We start from the raw sequence: 18,462 nt of genomic DNA, 5'->3' as shown, positions 1-18,462 counted from the left end.
TGTTTTATTTTAGAATTTGACTCATTCCTCGAATCTTTTGCAAAAATTATACCCAAGTTTACATACATTAGGCAGTTACGCAAAGGATAGAGAAGGCCCAGAAATATTTAAAGAGAAACCTTTTAACACCTTAAACTTAGATAGTGCTGTATGTCAATGATATTTCAATAAAACTGGAAAAATTTTTTTTAAATTTTAATCTATCCGGATTCTTATATCTACCAATATTCGTTAACTGATAAGATGTATAGGAAAGAAGGAAAAGGGAGTGACCGAATGGGAGAAAATGATTAGAAAAAAAGATTAGGAAAGTCTACAAAGTTTGGATTTTATTCTGTAAAAAACAAAAGAGAGCTACTATAGACAAAATAAAATTGGCATATGTACACTTGATAATTCTAACTTCTAAACAAATCTTCATTAGAAGATGAGATTAAAACTTCTGCATTAGAAGTAGAGTTTCATGTTTACGGAATTAAACTTATCAAATAACAGCTATCAAACACTTGTTTTCATAAGTTATTATAAAATGGAAATGGTTCCTCCAAAAGAATTTAAAATTTAGTCTCATATCTGTTAGAAGTCCAGTGGAAACCAAGTAGAAGCTGCCACTCTATGGCTCTGCAGGAAGCATGCCATCCTGTAATTCAGAGTCGGGAAGCCATATGCTAATCAGGTTTTTCCTGATTAGATCTGGATGTACTCCCTTACTTCACACTCTCTGTCTTCTCAGTAGCCTCTCTTCCTCTCTCCTTCAAAACTTCTATTTGTTGTCACCATTTATCTATTCCTCAGGTCCTCACACGGGACTCCTACCTGGACCAGCAGTTTTTGGTGCCAAGTATTGTTTCCTTGTGGATCAGTCCCTAGCACAGACCTGGGAACAGAGTCAACCATGCTGGGAGTCTTTCCTTCACTTTGGCCCAGAGCAAGAGGGGCGAGTGCTCAGTGAAGGAAGCAGAACTTGGAAAATATATTAACAAGTAGTGACATAAAATATAATTAATAATATTAGCAGAATAATGTAAAGATATAAAATGTGACACCTGATGGGCCAGAATGTAGATATTGTGTCCAACATCTTTTGGGGAAACGCCATCATCTCCTCCCTCATCATCTCCATGATCACATTCCAGTCCTTGGTTATAGGCATTTTTCATCACATCCACCTATCAAAAACACAAATAGGAACACTAAGGCTTAAAATGCCATGCACAATATGCATTTTACATTGTTTATGAGGTATAATTAAAACTGGAACGATCCCTAAGACTTGAAAAGAATAAAAGAACTCTAAATGAAAATAGCATTGGAAACCATCTTTATTTAAAGGAACATGGAAGTATTTTTCTACAATATTCTGTTTTCCTTGGAAAATTTTGCTTTGACTTCTGAATGTGGACAGTGTCAAAGTTCTCATGAATTAGGAGACTCTGGAACCATGATAAGTAGCCGTTTTTTATTAAGTGCCCACTGGATAACCAGGATACATGGTGCCGGACATCATCCCCTGCACTGAGGACCCAGTGGTGGATCCAATGGAGTATCTTCCCTCAGGGGACTTAACTGTCCTGTGGGAGAGTGAGCAAGTCAACAGGCAAACACAGCAGCCCTACAGCAAGGCTAAGTGTGAGGCACTAATTAAGCACAGGGCAGCGGCACTAGCTCGAGCAAGAGGTTGAGGGTAGGCCATAAAGAAGAAGTGGATAATGGGATAAAGGTGTTGGAGGCAGAGGAAACAGCATTCTTAACGGGCTATTGTACAGTGCTGTTGTTGAATGAATATATAACTCATTGTCCCATTTAACCAGAAGAATAGGGCAGGTTTTGCTCCTTTTAGACCACTGCCTTGCAGAGATACTAGGCTCTCATTTAACAGATGTCAAAATGTATCTTATCTTTCTCTTTATTTGCCCTCCTTGACTCCATCTGCTCCCATTAAAGAGAGCAAAAGAATGCCTTCCAGAAGGATTTCCCCATAGCATCAACTGTGGTGGTCATAGGACTTGGATTTGTCATTGGGGCAGTGAGCTACATGGTTTGAGTATGTTCTCACCACTTTTGAAAACCACTATTAAAACATGACAATATTTATGATTTCCATGTCATAAATGAGGAGGAAAACATAACTTCTATAACAGAACGGCCCACTAATGATCTCTGTGGAATCCCTATCAAGTCTCTACACAATTTTCTCTATGACAAGCATTGTGCAACATTTCGCTGATAAGAACAGGTACAAAAGATACTGGTTTCATTTTCGTTGTTCAGAAAGAGGTCCAAATATAATTTCTGAGGGGTACAAACTTTTTTTACACATCCTCAAATATTCTAATACACAAATTAAGGCAAATTTTTCTTTCTTTGTCAAAAAGAATTTGCAGATAGTTTAGTAGAGAGTGACAATCTGGTTAAGAAAAGTGCTTAGAGTGGATAAAACCATGAGGTCATAAAGACCCAAATCACACATCATGGGGCTTTCTGAGGTACTCATAATGGTAGGTCATGATGTGCCATTACGTCTTGGTAGAGCAGTAAAAGTCACCAGATTTTCTTCTGACATACATACTACAAGCTTGTCCCTTTTAGTTATACATTATTAACACGGCTTTCAAAAGTTTTCTTACCAGTTCCCTGGGTCTCATGTTAAAAAGAATTCTTTCTGCATTCTCACTGTCATGTCTGCTTTCCATAATGGCCAGCAAAAGCTTGGAAGCATTGTTCTAGAGAAACGAATTCAATTAATTCACAAAAAAATCTACTTCATGAATTAATAATCCCCTGCTTTTGTTTTAATTGAGATTACCATGACCATTCTAAAAAATCAAACAGAATTTTAAACTGCTAATTTGGCTTGGCTTATTAATATTTTAGTAGTTGTAATACTAAATTCTATCCAACTATTTTTTCCTTTCAGAAGTATAAAAACTACCTTTAAATGACTAAGATTAGTGATGATGATGATGATGATGATGATGATACCAATGTCGCTGACTTATCCTGAAAAGATTTTAGTATTTTGTGAAGCGGCATTATTTTTTTCTGTTCCATTCAAAATTTTTAATAGATTTTTACCAATCTTAAAACTATTTGCATAATCTAGCAACCCTGACAAACAATATACCTAAAAAATAAGGTTCCAGGATTAGTGGAGAACTTAAATCCTTAGAGTGATCTGAACTGATCCCATAGAATTCAAAGCTGAAAACAATGTCAACAATAGCAGTATTCTCTGATGAACTTCGCTCAGCAGGCCAGATACGTAATAGCTTAAAAATACATCCAATATCAGAATGTTACTGGCATTATGATATTTTTTCTAATCAATCTTCTTTCTCATACTACGTTGGAAAAATATGAATCTTTTAATCTGAATCAATTTGAAAGTACAAGAGCCAATATAAACTGAGAAATCAAATGTGTGTCAGTGTTAATAGAGGGATTTTTTTGAAAGAATGTTAGAGTTCTAAAAACAAAACAAAATAAAAAAACCTACCTATTTACAAATTCAGCGCTTCATAATCACATATCAGTTATGAAATGTAAATTAAAGGGCAAGATGTATGTTCGAAAAATTCATAAAATTGTATAGCAAATGAGTATATAGAATTAAGTATACTTATAAACAGACAATTAAATTTAGAGAAAATGATATAAAATAAACCTCAACATTTTTAATATAATATCTTTATAATGTTATGAAGAATTTATAATTAAATCATTATACCCAGGGAAGCCCCCTAAAATTTGCCAATATGTATGTATCATTCTGTCTTACAAACATTGTTATTATATTGGCCATAATGTACAAAGCCTCATAGATTGTTTAGATAGAAAACTATACTTTAAATATTTTGAAGCAAATCTATTTGGTATTTTATGCATACTATGATTTATCCAATTGTCATATTTTCAAAAGTTATACATAAATTGTGCTTAATAATTTAATGTAACATAAATGAAATTTTAAATGGCTCTTTTTCAAAAAAGCATTTTCATTTGAATAGCTAAGAATATCTTGTAATCTTAAGTCATATCTCATCATTTAGTTATTTTACGTAGGTCTAGATTTTTATATAATCTGTATGCCTATAATTTGCTTTAAATTAATGAATCATTCAATATTTTCACTCATTAAATTATAGCAATTAAAAATGAACTTAAAGGTATAATCTTTAGACAAATTAAGGATTTTAAAAGCCTAAGGCTAAGGTTTCTATATTTTTTTATATGAATTATGGTTAAAGATGAATTTAAGATGAAATAAAAGTGTTTCTAGTAATTTAAATTAAGCTACCTGTCATAGAGGCCTAGGCTGGCTTCACTAAATGAAACATGATGCTAATGAGGAAGAAGAGGTCATGAGTTCAATCTACATAAGGATCACCTTTGCTCTAATGTATGATTGAAGGACCCAAAGCGTATACATTTTGCAAATGAACATGGTGGAAATATACAAACTCATCTTTTCTATTAAAAGAAATATTTAGAGCCATTAGCATTAATCTTCACATAGGTAGGACATATGTACATTCCATTATCTATCTAAATCTATATTTAGAAACAGAATTATAAAAATATCATTATTCTTAGTCATAAATTTACCCATGCAATATTAAACTTAATTATATTTACTATGACATTGAATAGACTGGTCTTAACAGAAAAATTGTATTTAATATCAATTAAATTTTTTACCTGTTTAACACTAAACACAATAATGTGGTCTTTAATAATTCACCTCAATTGAATATTGATCCTTCATATTTGGGATTTACATAGTTTCTTGTGTATATTCATTTGTCTCTTTTTATTTGAACAAAAAATTGAATTTTTTTTAAATGTCATTTTGTTCCTAAGCTCTGATAAATGGAAATGCTGGGAAATATGTACATGGCTTAAGTTAAAGAAACTCTCAAAGGGAGTGTGAAAATGGCTTACAGTATTTGGGGGGGGGGGGAAATAAAATTCTAATGCAAAAGAAAACAACTTTTAGCAAGAAGAGAGCCATAAAAATAAAATGCAGCTTTCCTTTAACATAATCTAATTAATTGTGACTTGCTAGATAGATTTCTGTAGCCAAGATGAATTTTAAAAACATAATATAGTGAATGTTCAACACCTTTTGCTCCTCCGTATAATGAAAAACATATAATAAAACAGAAAAGAAGTAGTGAAACAAAGCAGCTACCTAAAAGGACTTCCAATAATGTACCCTCTAACAGAACATTACTTCAAAGTTTATTTGACATTTTATCAGGAATTTAATGCACACTGTGCTTTCACTAACCCTTTCTGTCAATTCCTTAGTTGAAAATATGGCAATACCTTGGTTTCTACAAGAGGTACTTAAAGATTTAGAGTCAATTCTGGAAGGGAATTTTATATAGACAATGTCACTTTTCCCTCTGAATAGTAGATTTACTTTACCTTTAGTTGGAGCACCAGGTCCATTCGATATTTACCAAGAGGGTTTATGTCATTTAGAATCAAAGCAATGATGATATCAATCCCATTGGATTCATGAGTAGCAATACATGTCTAGAAAACAAAATGTTTATAAAATAACTTCTTTTTAACATAAAAGCGCTAGAAATCATATGACATAAAATACCAAAATCACCTTAGTTTTTTAACCTTTAAAATATAATTAAGAATTAATTTTGAGATTAGGTCAAAGATAAGTCAAAGATTAAGTTTTTCATAGTCTGACAATTGATTAGTTAGTATTGATTAAATGACTTTGTATGCAGAATACGGAGATACACCGTGTATAACAGATATCTTTTTAAATAAATCATTTTTATAGAATTTCAAAGAACACTAGTTAAGTAAAATACTTTTGTAGTCAATAAATTTTAATAAATTTTAATAGAAGTGTTCCTTAAATATAAAATTTTAAGATCTCATTTATCCTGGCTAAGAGAATATTCCCATTTATGAAAGGAATGTGCCCTTTATGCCCAAGGTTTGTAAATAAGCTTTATTAGTACTGATGTAGCACTTTAATTTAGCTGCTACTTAATGATAAATAAGTGACAAGTGATGCTGCTGCACAATCTGGATGGCAGCAGACAAGGAACAAAGGTGCCTCCTGATGTTTTGATGACATCCTGTCAATTCTGGTGGTTGAGGAAAAGTCTAGCAGATTCCTTAAACTCAAATGATTTATAGAGGAATCTTACTTGAGGAAAGTTAATAAAACATACTGAGAGATTAACAACAGTATTTTGAAGTTTAGGGTCTACTGTGCTGAGACTTTGAACTTAATTCAGTTTATAGAGCTTGAAAATCAGAAACTTGTGAGTTGGAATTTGTGAATCTCCATGTAACAATGCAGCACTCAGAGTCAAGGCGTTTGAAAAACGAAAACCCTCATGAACCAAAAGAAAGAGTAAAATCAAGGTAATTGTGAAATGACAGCTATTTTTCAGAATGGGCTTTACTTCTCCCCTCATACAAGGAAATTTTACTCCCTTGGTACAAAGGAAAGGTTTTTCATTCATCTACATTCTCTGAGTTTCTTCTAATCATTAAAAATGTTTGCCAAACTTCAAGGGAATCAATTTGCAGATCATTTCTAGAATTTGCTAGCAACCTTCTTTCCTTATACATATCTTTGGAGCATGAGGTTCAGAGTGAGTATATAATTGAAGTTTATGGGATTCACGTTATTTTATTTTTACTTTTAGAGCTTATCTAATTTAGTAAAATACTTTCAAAACTCAATTTCATCCTCTTATAAGATCAAAAGTGGGGGTACGTGTTTTCTATTACAGAGATAAATATTTTTACCAACAATAAAACCAAATCTCTGAATTCGCATGTTTTTTTCTTCACTTTAAATCAACCATTAAGTTTTCTTGTTTCATTGCCCTAGGAGACGGAAATATAATCCAGGAAAATAAAGGCAAAATTCAGAATCTCTTTTACCAACCATGTCATATGCATATTACAGAGGGAGAAATAGTATCCCCATAACTAATTATTTATGTCAGTAATTGTTATGTTTTTAGTCTATGTACTTATGTATGTATGTATATATGTGTGTGCATATGTTTATGTACAAAAGTATGTATACGTATGTACTGTACGTGTGTGTGTAAAGGTCATGTAATTTGCAATAGAAAGCAGATGTTCTATGTTAAGCACTGATGTTTGGTCTCAATGGCTTTTTTAAATTTTATATCTAGAAATATTTGTGATTTGAAAACTTCTTCTTCCAGGGTGGCTCCATGCTTGTGACGGCAGCCCCATAACACTTGAGTGGAGGTCAACAGTCAATTAATAAACTCCAGGGTGGCCCCTCTCCCTTTACAAGCTCAAGTATCCTGTCTTCTGCTCCTACAATGATGTGTCATTAATATTCAAGAAAATGAAAGCAGAATCAAACAGTCTAAAAGAGAGAGCTGAAACTTTGCCCTGGAAAATGTCATACAGTCAAAGAATAGTCTATTTATACTCAATCGAAAGTCCTAAGTTTTAAGAATGGCTCTACGATTTACCATTTGACACTCTGAGACAAAGAATCACTTAATCTCTGAATTAGAACCTATTCATCAGAAAAAATGGGAGCAATAATATCTATTTCTAAGTTTCATAAGTTTACTGTGAATATCAAGAAGATAATATATACTACCCATTGAAGCGGATCCAAAAAAACCAAAGGGAGTTTATTCCACAAATCCTGAAAAAATTCACTGAAGATGAAAACTCAGCAATAATGAAAAAACATATTTTACTCTATCTAATAAGTCTGATTTTTACCTGGAACATTTTCATGGGAATTTTCTTTTATAATAAAATTAAATTAAAATATGGCATAGTATTTGCTAGTCTAAAATTCAGTCTTTGTACATTTTGTTAGGAACGGAAAAATATCTGGCAAAGCAAGAAGAAAGATCTTTTAAATGTACTGAAGAATTGGCTTATTCATTAATTTGATCCTCTTGCTAATTAGTCATGAATAGTTTCGCATGAAAAACTGCCTTCACGGTTACCTGATTTTCATGGCACGGCCCCTGGCAATACTCTGTCAAGCTTTCCAGAGTCTGGTTGACCAGCACTACATTCTTCTCATTGATATAGAGACCCAAAAGGCCCAGGCCTCCCGTTGTACTTCCACAAATGCAGTCCAAAAACTGAAGGGTTTCACAGACAAGGTTGTAATTTGTTTTGTTGTTTTGATTCCTCAAGAAGTTCTGAAGGCAAAAGAAAATATAAACCAAGGGTTAAAAAAAAAAATCACTATGCTAATTGTTTTCAGTTTTCTATGTATGTGTGTTTTGCTTTCTCAAAAAGATAACCATGACAACGTGGAATGGAATTGCTCTTTATAAAAAAGTGTTGATGTTTATTCAATTTCTCCTAGGCTTAAGAAAAAAAAAAAAACTCTTAGGTGTTTTTCTCAAGTACCTATATTTATCAGTATAGTTCTTAACAAACATTTCTCAATGTCATTATTCTAAAGACAGCAAAATAATAGATAGTATGAAATGAAGAAGAAAAAAGAAAACTAGAAAGAAATTCATTAGGAAAAGAAACCAATTTTTCAAGTAAATGATCCCTTATAGACACTATGGCTTCAATCAGGAAATGATACAATCATTATGGAAGGCAGCTTGGAAGCACCTATCAAAATTTTTAGGTAACATACAACTCCACTTCTCAAAAGTTATTTTAAACACACACACACACACACACACACACACACATGCACACACAAACACACACACAGATTCACGGCACATTACCTTACCAATCATAATATGACTGGTTTAATCAATAATAGTACATTCAAACACTGGAATATTGTGAAGCTATCAAAATGAGGTATATCAATATATACTGATATAAACATAAACCAGTAATAGTAATAAGTAATTTAAGCATATGATTGATTACTAACCGAAAAAGTAAGTTGAGGAACATGATATAATGTACTTCCTTAAAGAGGTTTACATGCTTATAGATCAAAATGCTTATATGTGCATAAAAATTTCTGGAAAGACAACCTGTTAATAGCAACTTCTTTACTGTAAACCTGGTGAAAGGGTAGGCAAAAACTGGGAACTTTAAAAATTTTAATTTATTCCTTATTTTTATTAATTTATTTGAATTTATTTCCTCCATTCTTTTTACTTTTAGTTTGTTTTTGTCATTTTTCCCCATTTTTTTTTGTATTGTGGCAAAATACGCCTAAATTTACCATCTTAATCATTTTTACATGTAGAGTTCAGTGGTATTACGTATATTTATAATATTGAGCTACCATCACCATCATCCACATCTCTAGAACTCTTTTCATCACGTAAAACTGAAAGTCTATACCTATTAACAACTCCCCACTTGCCCCTCCCTCAGCCCCTGGCAACCCCCATTCTATTTCTGTCTCTATGATTTTGACTACTCTAGGGATCTTATGTAAGCAGAATCATGTAGTATTTGTCTTTTTTGTGACTGATTTATTTCTAAATTAGCATAATGTCCCAAGGGTTCATATATGTTACAGCCTTGAAAAAGAACTTTCTTTTTGAAAAAGAACTTTCTTCTTTTTCAAGGCTGTATTCCACTATATGTATATACCACATTCTGTATATTCATTCATCTGTCGTGGATACTTGGTTTGCTTCTACATATTAGCTAATAAATAATTATGCCATTCATTTTTATTAAAACAAAACTATTTTATAAATAGCATTTTCCAACTTCTGTGATCCCACACTCCTATCAGTAAAATGTTTGATCTGATTCTATATAACAAATCTATTTCCTACATAGACAGACTAGGTGGGTCAGGATAAGCACAAAGGCATATCCAGCGTCCTCATCTTGGAAGCAATGCTTTCTAGCCTTTGCCTGTTGACAGCTCTGCGGCAGCCCCCTCCAAGTCATGTTGTGGTGGTCCACAAGAGTCATGGCTTCTACTACTCATCAATTCCTGATTTAATTTATTTAAATCTACCATCTCTTACCAATTCAGAACACTCGAACTCTAGACCCTTACTAGAGAAAACAACTTCAAACTCTGCTGTTTTTCTTACAAACATTAGAATCTATTTCACCTTTCATGTGTTTTTGCCATGGTGCTATAAGCAGGGTGTACAAATAATGCAAAAAAAAAAAAAATTCCTAGGTACCCCTAAGTTCATCTATTTGACAAAGGGAAATGCACCAGAGAAGAAGTAAGACCAGGAATATATTTATATAAAAAGGTATCAACTTCCACTGTTGTAAAAAATCCTCTTCTCTCTTAACTCTACCTCTAATAAAGGCATATAAATATATTCTGTTTCCTCACTCAAGAAATATCAATTGGGTTGTAAATGATGAAATCCTCTGACGTCTATAAAACCATGTAAGGTACAGATGAGGCAAATGTGACCTTACTCAACAAGTACCAGAATACTGACTGAGATTAGATGATGCTTATTAAGGTTAAGAGGTATGAGTTGAGGATGCAAAGAAGAAAACTTTATGAGTATGACTTTTTAATGCACAAAGGAATTTTCCTTTTATTTTTTATCATTTAGGTATAAAAGTTAATTATGTCTCCAAAACTCTTTCCTAAATGACTTGTTAGTTTTACTTGAGTTTAATTACTTATAATCATAGGCTGTTTTCTCAGCTTTCACAGAAAATAAAATAAATACCTGCAATTCTCGATTGTGATTTTCGCATAGTAACTGAAGAAACCTTAGTATTGGCTGCATGATGGCAATTGCAGGACTCATTGTTACTTCCTCTGCAGATTTTTCCTCAGCGTTTCCTGTTTCTGATCCTGGGCACATAATGTCTATTTCTGGATCCATTTCTCTTCTGTATACACAGTATGCTTTGGATGTTGCTGAAGAAGCTTCTGTTAATTGCCCTTTCATCCCCTCTTTTAAATGTAATGATGAATCTCTTACTGAAAATAAAATAGTACCCTTATATATATGTGAATTAATATTCTGTGGGTAATTAAAAAAAAAAAAGATGACCAGGTACCCAAATTCTCTAAAAACTGAATTAAAAATCATTTGACAAAAGGTATAATAATTTCGCAAGAAGAATTTGAGGTAGCAATTAAACATTAAATTTGCACTGGGACATTAAAAAAAATCTTAATGCTGTACCAATTTTAGAAGGGTTCATGTCTTTCTGATAAATACAAAATATGAGAGTTCATGAATACAAGAAGGTAGCAAAATATGGCAAACTTCAAAATGTTAATTTTTTATAATTTGTATTTACTACACTGATGACTTTGTTGTTCCAAAAACCAAGAACTTTTCATTAGAGTCTGGTGCTATAATTTCTATTCTTAAGTTTTAAATTTCATGAACTCTGAAAGGTTTGGAACAGTTCTTTACCACGCATTCCACAATAAAATCAGACATTTTCACTACAGTAAGTCATCACTTAATGCCAACCATAGGTTCTGTGACTTAAAGTGAAATGATGTAAAAACAAAACCAATTTTACCACAGGCTAAATGATATATACAAGAGTTGAGTTTCTGTGGCATCTCATCAAACATAATGAAATGACACATATTGAATAAAACGATATTTGAGAACCTGCTGTAATTGCTTGGTCCTGCAGAGCTATTTCAAGGTCAAGCTCAACACCATAATAATTGAAGGATGGAACTCCATACTCAGAGCCACAGTTGTGATCATTAGACTAAGATAAGTGAGATGTAAACCCTGTGTTACCCTCTTTTCTCTCACTGTACTCTCCCAAATACTCAAATATTTTTTTACCTCTCATTCGGGGACCAGATGTCATCAATTCATTGTCATCATCCCTTTTTTTATTACCTAAGTCGATGGTATTAACTGTCACTGTTGATCTTATCTCTTTCTGAGCAGCCTTCATTCGGTCATATAGAACTTTGAAGAATTTTTCTGACTTTTTTTGTTCATGTAATTGCTGGTAGAAGGAATACTGCAAGAAAACATATTTTAAAGTATCAATATCCAATAGGAGAAATAATGTGTTTTTTATGCTTAAAATAAACATAAGCACTATGAAAAAGAGCACATATTTAATGCGTTACCCATTATTATTTGATAAATAATATGTTGACAGCTTTTGCCAGTTTCCTGTACTACTTAATCCATACCAATAATAGTTTGTATTTGCTTAATACTTTCCAATAAAATCCTACATATTTTCATGTTATTTAAATTTATCCTTACTGATTATTTGAAAGATTTACAAGACATTGTAAGAAGTTGTATGCAGAGTTCTTTGATTTTTTATGTCATTTAAAGTTCTGCATTGATTCAACACATATTTATTGAGTGCCTACTTTGTGCCAGGCCCTATGCTGCTAATCCAATGATCATCCTTTGCAAATGAGATTATGAAGAGTTACCAAGAGCTGTTTTTCTTTTTATCTAAATTACAGTACATTTAATTTAGAATCTATTTTTCCACAGCAGCCTCACTCACAGGAAACCACTGATAAATAGACACTGAGTTCTTTTGGTACTTCATTAGCTACATTGTTTTGCATGGGGTCTCAGCCTACTACAAAATGAATTCTGCTTCCTAGTTTATAATGATGTAGAAAAGATTCAACACCAAAAGTATGAAAAAATATATATTAGTGAGAAGTAGAAATACTGAACCTTGGCAATATCTGTCCTGCTCATTATCTGCTTAGTGTCTTATGGAAGTATCCAGAAGAGGAGGAGATAGGAAAGGTGATATACTCTAGAGAAGACAGAATTTGCACTGGCTGGGGAAATTATAAGTTATTAATACTAAAGCCGTAGGATACACACAAACAAGAAAAATAAAGATAATAATAAATAATTATTTTTATAATAACAAAATAAAGATAATAACCCAAATAACTGTGGGGATTAAAAGAATTATATAACTTTAATGAGAAATAATGTGAAGAAAACATATGAAAAAAAATAATGATTTCCAGATAAAGTCAAATTGCCCATAATCTAATAAATCTAAACAACCATTGTTGGGCATTTTGGTTCCTACAGATATGCTTTCCTGAAGGAATGCCTGGAACCATGGTCCACAGGTCCTGGAACTTGTAGGTGAGACTTTAATGGCATCAGGTCTTAAAATGGATGCCTGTCCTGCAATTTTCTACGTGAACAACATATATTCACAGAGTATTTTATGAAGCCTTAGAAGTTGGCTTCACACCTGCAAGGAGAAGCTCCCAAGCAGAGAGCTAGCAACCCCTCAAGGAAGCAGGCCAAAAAAGCCACAGTAACCATAGCAACCACAGTGAAACAGTCGAGCTGGTTCTGTTAATTCAAAGGATAAATGCAGCATTCACAGACCTCTATGGTCTCACAAATTAAGCTGATGCTTAAACCCTAATAATTTCAATATAACAGTGTTAAAAAATGGTAGGGGGTTCCAATATATTAATGAAAAAGTTATGGGAACTTTGTGGCTCTATTAAAACAGAACTTTATAATTTATGAAGTTCCTTGACGTATTATCTCAATACAACTAGGTGATGAATAGACAGTGCTTTTATTTCTACTTTATAGATTAATAAAATGAGGTTTAGTAAAGCCAAGTGACTTGCCCAACATAAGTTGTAGAGCTAGAATTTAAATCTAAAGTCTCTGAATCTAAATCACTAAATTTATACATGTACATATAATCTCAACAGGTAGCATAAGGATTCTCCTATTAAAGATATGGTTTTGAATTAGGAAACAACATCCAGAAGCTTCATAGAGTACAAGGGGAAACTCTAAGGTTTCTATAGAGTAATGGATAAACATGTCTGTGGACAGAGGAAGGACTTTCCCCCATGAAGAAGGGGTGAGACTAGGCAAAGATGAGAAATGAAGTAAGGAACTGGAGAGGTGGAGTAAGACTAAGCATGATGCAGGGTGAATCAGCCAGTGAAATTTCCCAAGAGGAGGTAGAGATTATTTTAGAAAGGAGAGTTTTATAGTGGTTCAGAGACCAGACTTTACAGCCAGACTGCATGGGTTTGAATCCTGATTCTATCTCTTTAACTAGCCATGTGATCTTGGATAAGGAATTTAAACCACCTATCTCAGATTCTTCTTTGGTAAGTCAATGTAATATAAGTTACCTCAATACTGGTGTGAAGATTAGCCATGCTAATACATGTAAAGCATTAACAACAGTGCCTGGTATTTAGGAGGTATTATTTTCACTATTGTTATTAGTGTTCAGTTTGATAATGTAAGTGCCTCTTTTATCCTTCCCCTCAACCAAAATTAATTTAATAAAGTATATTTGACATGTAAATTGACTTAGGAGGGTAGAAATTATTGAAGGGGAACAGAGTCCTATTTCAGTACTACAGAAATGGGAATGTCAAGAGAGTCCATGAACTAAGAAAGCATGGCATTAGTGACTAAGGAGACTGAAAATGTATAACTCACAAGGGATTGGTAGAAGTCTAAAGGGCAAGAAATAGGATTCAAATTGACCTCATCTAAACCTCTTCAAGCCAGGAGGACTCAGATGACATCTGGGTTATACAATGATGTAGATACATAAGAAACCGGAGCAGGGTAGGGCTGGTAAATGAGATTGTCATAACCCATCTAAAAAGGTTTTCATATACAAAATAATTTAATGCTCTTTCATCAGCAAATATTTGTTGTACTGTAGATATAAAGTACTGTAGATATAAAGAATAGAACATGATCCTTTACTTTAAGAAAGATGAAATTTAATTAGAGAGGCAAGACGTCACACAAATAATGACAAAACAAGATGATCGCATCTGATAACCCTCAGTGGCCCAGAAACAGGAAGCTAGAAAGTACTGTACTCCTGAGTATTGCTTCTACCTACAGAGGTTACAAAAATTTTTTTTTCACTCCTACTTTCTAGATAATCTACATCTAACACTATATAGTTGGTTTGACAATTTCCTTAGGAAGTCCGAATTGAATGACTGTAGAAGGAAGACAATTACCAAGAAAACCACTCAAATCTCACCCCACCCCCTTTCCCCAACTTCCCTCAGAAGAACTTATGCTGGAGTACAGGAAAAGTACCAAATGAGCATTGAAGAAATAAGTGCTCTGCAGCTCAGATAAAGGAGTGGTTGCCAAAGGCCTTGGCCAGATAGGGAAGACCATTCATTCACAGAGCCTTCACTCCTGACCACTTATCAACTCTGAGACTGGGCCAGACATGACGCCAGACACAAAGGACCCAAAGATGGACAACATGTGATCTCAACCTTTAAGAATCTGTCATTTCCTAGACTTGTTTTCTAACTAAGGAGCATCAGTGCTTTAAGGTAGTTTTTCTTTTCTTTTTTTTTTTTTTTTTGGTCATTGTGCCATTTGGTGTTCATGAGGCCTTTATTCCTAAAGCAAATTGTCATCGGATATATAATTCCATGAAATTCCTGTTGTTCATTCTATTTGATGGCTAAATAAAGGAAAATATCCTAGTTTTTAATCAGATGTGGTTTTTACTTGCCATAAGCAGAGAAAATGGATTCTGGAATTTCCAATTGGGTGGAAGCATAGTTTCTTTCCCTGACCAAGACAAACCTAGAAAGAGCTCGTCAGGGAGTGGCAGGAGGATGCATCTTCTCTGGGAACACTTCCCAGCTCTCAGGCTCACACAGTGTGCTCTGCCTTTGGGCGTGGAGGAGCCCAGGGGCACCTTGGCAGGAGTTTCAAAGTGAACTGTGTGCCTTCTAGAAACAGTGATCTGATTCCTGCATGCAGGGGAGAGTACTGCTCTTTGTAGCAGGGCACTAACTAGATGAAGGATGACTTTCAACTCACCCTGTTCTGATCTGAGTGAACGAATGAAATGTTTCTTCTCTCCCTCCACCTCCCCTCTCCCCCTCCCTTTTCCCCCCTCCCCCACCGCCACCGCTAGTGAAAAAGCAATCAGGGTAATGAGCACTGGGACACTGGAGGCACTGAGTAATGTTACTGTTCTAAACTTCTCCAAAAGTACACAGGGAGGGATGTGTTGAGATGGGTGATGAATGTTACCGAGACCTGCTGTAAGACCAAATACTGTGGGAGGGGGTTATGTATATTCTCTCTCGTAATTACTACATCTAATTCTTAGATGAATTGAAATGTCATTTTCATCTGCTGAAAGTCGGCCTAAAATTTTCCTAAGCAAATCAGAATTTCTGATATGGCATTAGAGAGGATCCTTTAAGGAATGCTCTGCTTCACTGAATAATTTGTGAAGCTCTACAGTTTCTACAGCAAATCGAATAAATTTATAAGGAAAATGTGATTCAAGACTGTTTTTTTTTATATGTATAGTCAGGAGAAGCTAAAAGAAAAAAACATTACTTTCTCTTGGTTTCTATGACAAGAGGAAAAGAAATACAAATAACAAATGTAATGCTCATCATGATAAGCAGGTACCTGAGTTTGTGTATTTCCTCCTTCGAGCAATGCAATGCCAAGTAAAATGCCTTCTGAAAAAATTCTGTCATTTTTGGTGTTCACTATAACATCGATGACAAGTTCAGATGCACCTTCTTTATCCAGCAGACATTGAATATCTGACATTGATATCCCCATCTTATCTGAATCTTGTCCAGAAAAGCTTCCTGTGGTTAGGAAATGTATATAAATAAATCTTTATTACAGATATTGTTGACATATATGATTTTCAAATTCTTAGATCTTAAGAATATTTAAAATTGTGACTTTCTCCGTACAAAGTTAAATATAATAAGCTTGAGTTTTAAAAAAGATCAAAAGTTTGTAAAAATATAGCTTATTATTAAATGAATAATACCTGTAATTACATCTTTTTCTTTAAAAAGAATACTTTAGAAGGAGAAAACTAGCTTTATTTTTGTCTTTAATTTATATGTTAATAAATTATGATTAAGTTTAACTATTTTCCAAAGTTAAAAGACAAAATTAATTCTAATGTTCAAATCCGTTGTTCCATGAACCTAAAGTTGTAGAAAGGTAAACAGTGCTTTTCATTTGTTTTTTTCCAGTTTTACTGAGATATAATGAACATATAACACAAGTTTAAGCTGTACAATATAATGATTTGGTATATGTATTCATTGCAAAATGATGACCACAACAAGATTAGTTAGCATTCATCACCTTACATAATTATAATTTTTTCCTTGTGATAATAACTTTTAGAAACTACTGTCTTAGCAACTTTCAAATATACAACACCAAGTTGTTAACTATAGTCATCATGTTATATATTACATCCCCAAAAGTTATTTATTTTATAACTGACAGTTTGTACCTTTTGACCTCCTTCATTTAATTCCCCTATTCCCCACCCCCACCTTAAGCAACCATAGATCTGATCTGTTTCTATGAATTTGGATTTTTTAGATTAGACATATAAGAAAGATCACATAGTATTTGTGTTTCTCTATCTGACATTTCATTTAGCATAATGCCCTTGAGTTCTCCCCATGTTATTGCAAATAGCAGAATTTCTTTCTTTTTTTCATGGCTTTTTAAATGATTTTTTGAATATCTGTGCTATTTTAAGTAAATTCCTAGAGTACCAGCATGAAGGTACGTTATGAGAGTCTTAAAATGAAAAATGATAAGGCTTGCCTCCCCCTTGTGCAGACTTGCAGTAGGTTCCAGAAAGGTGTCCATTCATACCAACTCCATAATCACCTTTAAAGTATCGATTCAGGAGTATTTTTCTTAATGTGCTACCCTAATAAAAAAAATATGAAAAGTGTTTGTTATTGCTTCTTTTTCTAATAAAAGGGGAAAATATCAGTACATTAAAGTGCCACTTAAAATGCATTTCATCAGTGATACATGGAAAAAAATAAATTTTATATTACACAATATTTTCTGAGGCCAGAATCTGCAAGTATTTTCCAAGAAAATAATAATTTTGCTGCTTCAGAAATAAAGAATAAAATATAGTATTTTCAATAGACTGTGCTAGGAAATTCACAAATGCTATAAACTTGAGATTGCTTCAAAAGCTTGGGGTCCCAGTGTTGGTAAAAAATAAATTAGTGGCAACTAAAGAGAAACAGATTAATAAATACCCTAAGAACTGGAAAGCAAAACCCTTAATTAAAGAAGCCAGTAAAAAAGAGCTTAGAGAAGTACTAGGTATACAGCAGGTGCTCAAAAAATTAAGATTGATAAGACAGAGTGAATTACGTTTAAACTCCAAGAGCTTTATTCAGAAGATAGTGGACACAAAACAGTATATCCCTTTATAAAACATACAATTTAAAAATTTCTCAGTCTTCAATTTGTATTGATTATAAGACATTTTTAAAATAATATATTTTGTGATATAGTTACTTGCATGTATACTAGAAATATAGATAACTCCAAATCTCCATTTTATCGATTATTATTACTTTAATAGACAAGAGCGGTTTTAAAATATTATTTAAAGAGTACTTGTTGAAACTATTTAAATTACCACATCAAGTGCTGAGGTGTTATTCCCACCTTGCAGGTATGGAAACTGTGGCCGAAGAGTGTA

General features: G+C 33.3%; 1 protein-coding gene across 4 annotated transcripts in view; it reads right to left on the bottom strand.

The window, feature by feature from the left end:
- ITPR2 (inositol 1,4,5-trisphosphate receptor type 2) overlaps nucleotides 1-18,462 on the bottom strand; it is a 405,483-nt gene that overhangs the window by 113,297 nt on the left and 273,724 nt on the right. For 3 of the 4 annotated variants that reach the window (XR_004955694.1, XM_016119205.2, XM_016119207.2), the window contains 8 exons: nucleotides 17,556-17,664; nucleotides 16,374-16,561; nucleotides 11,748-11,931; nucleotides 10,653-10,909; nucleotides 8,001-8,201; nucleotides 5,431-5,541; nucleotides 2,628-2,723; nucleotides 1,047-1,169 (listed from right to left, as the gene is read on the bottom strand). Coding sequence is in view for 3 of the 4 variants with exons in the window: in XM_016119205.2 (XP_015974691.2) it covers nucleotides 1,047-1,169; nucleotides 2,628-2,723; nucleotides 5,431-5,541; nucleotides 8,001-8,201; nucleotides 10,653-10,909; nucleotides 11,748-11,931; nucleotides 16,374-16,561; nucleotides 17,556-17,664 (1,269 nt within the window). In the remaining variant the exon portion in view is untranslated. The remainder of the gene's footprint in view (nucleotides 1-1,046; nucleotides 1,170-2,627; nucleotides 2,724-5,430; nucleotides 5,542-8,000; nucleotides 8,202-10,652; nucleotides 10,910-11,747; nucleotides 11,932-16,373; nucleotides 16,562-17,555; nucleotides 17,665-18,462) is intronic. The other variant, XM_016119206.2, reaches the window with a different exon arrangement.

Source organism: Rousettus aegyptiacus, unplaced genomic scaffold, assembly GCF_014176215.1.
Source record: "Rousettus aegyptiacus isolate mRouAeg1 unplaced genomic scaffold, mRouAeg1.p scaffold_m13_p_2, whole genome shotgun sequence".
In the NCBI taxonomy this organism is placed as follows: Eukaryota; Metazoa; Chordata; class Mammalia; order Chiroptera; family Pteropodidae; genus Rousettus; species Rousettus aegyptiacus.
The sequence above is the reverse complement of the archived record's forward strand: the minus strand, read 5'-3'. Positions and strand labels throughout refer to the sequence as shown.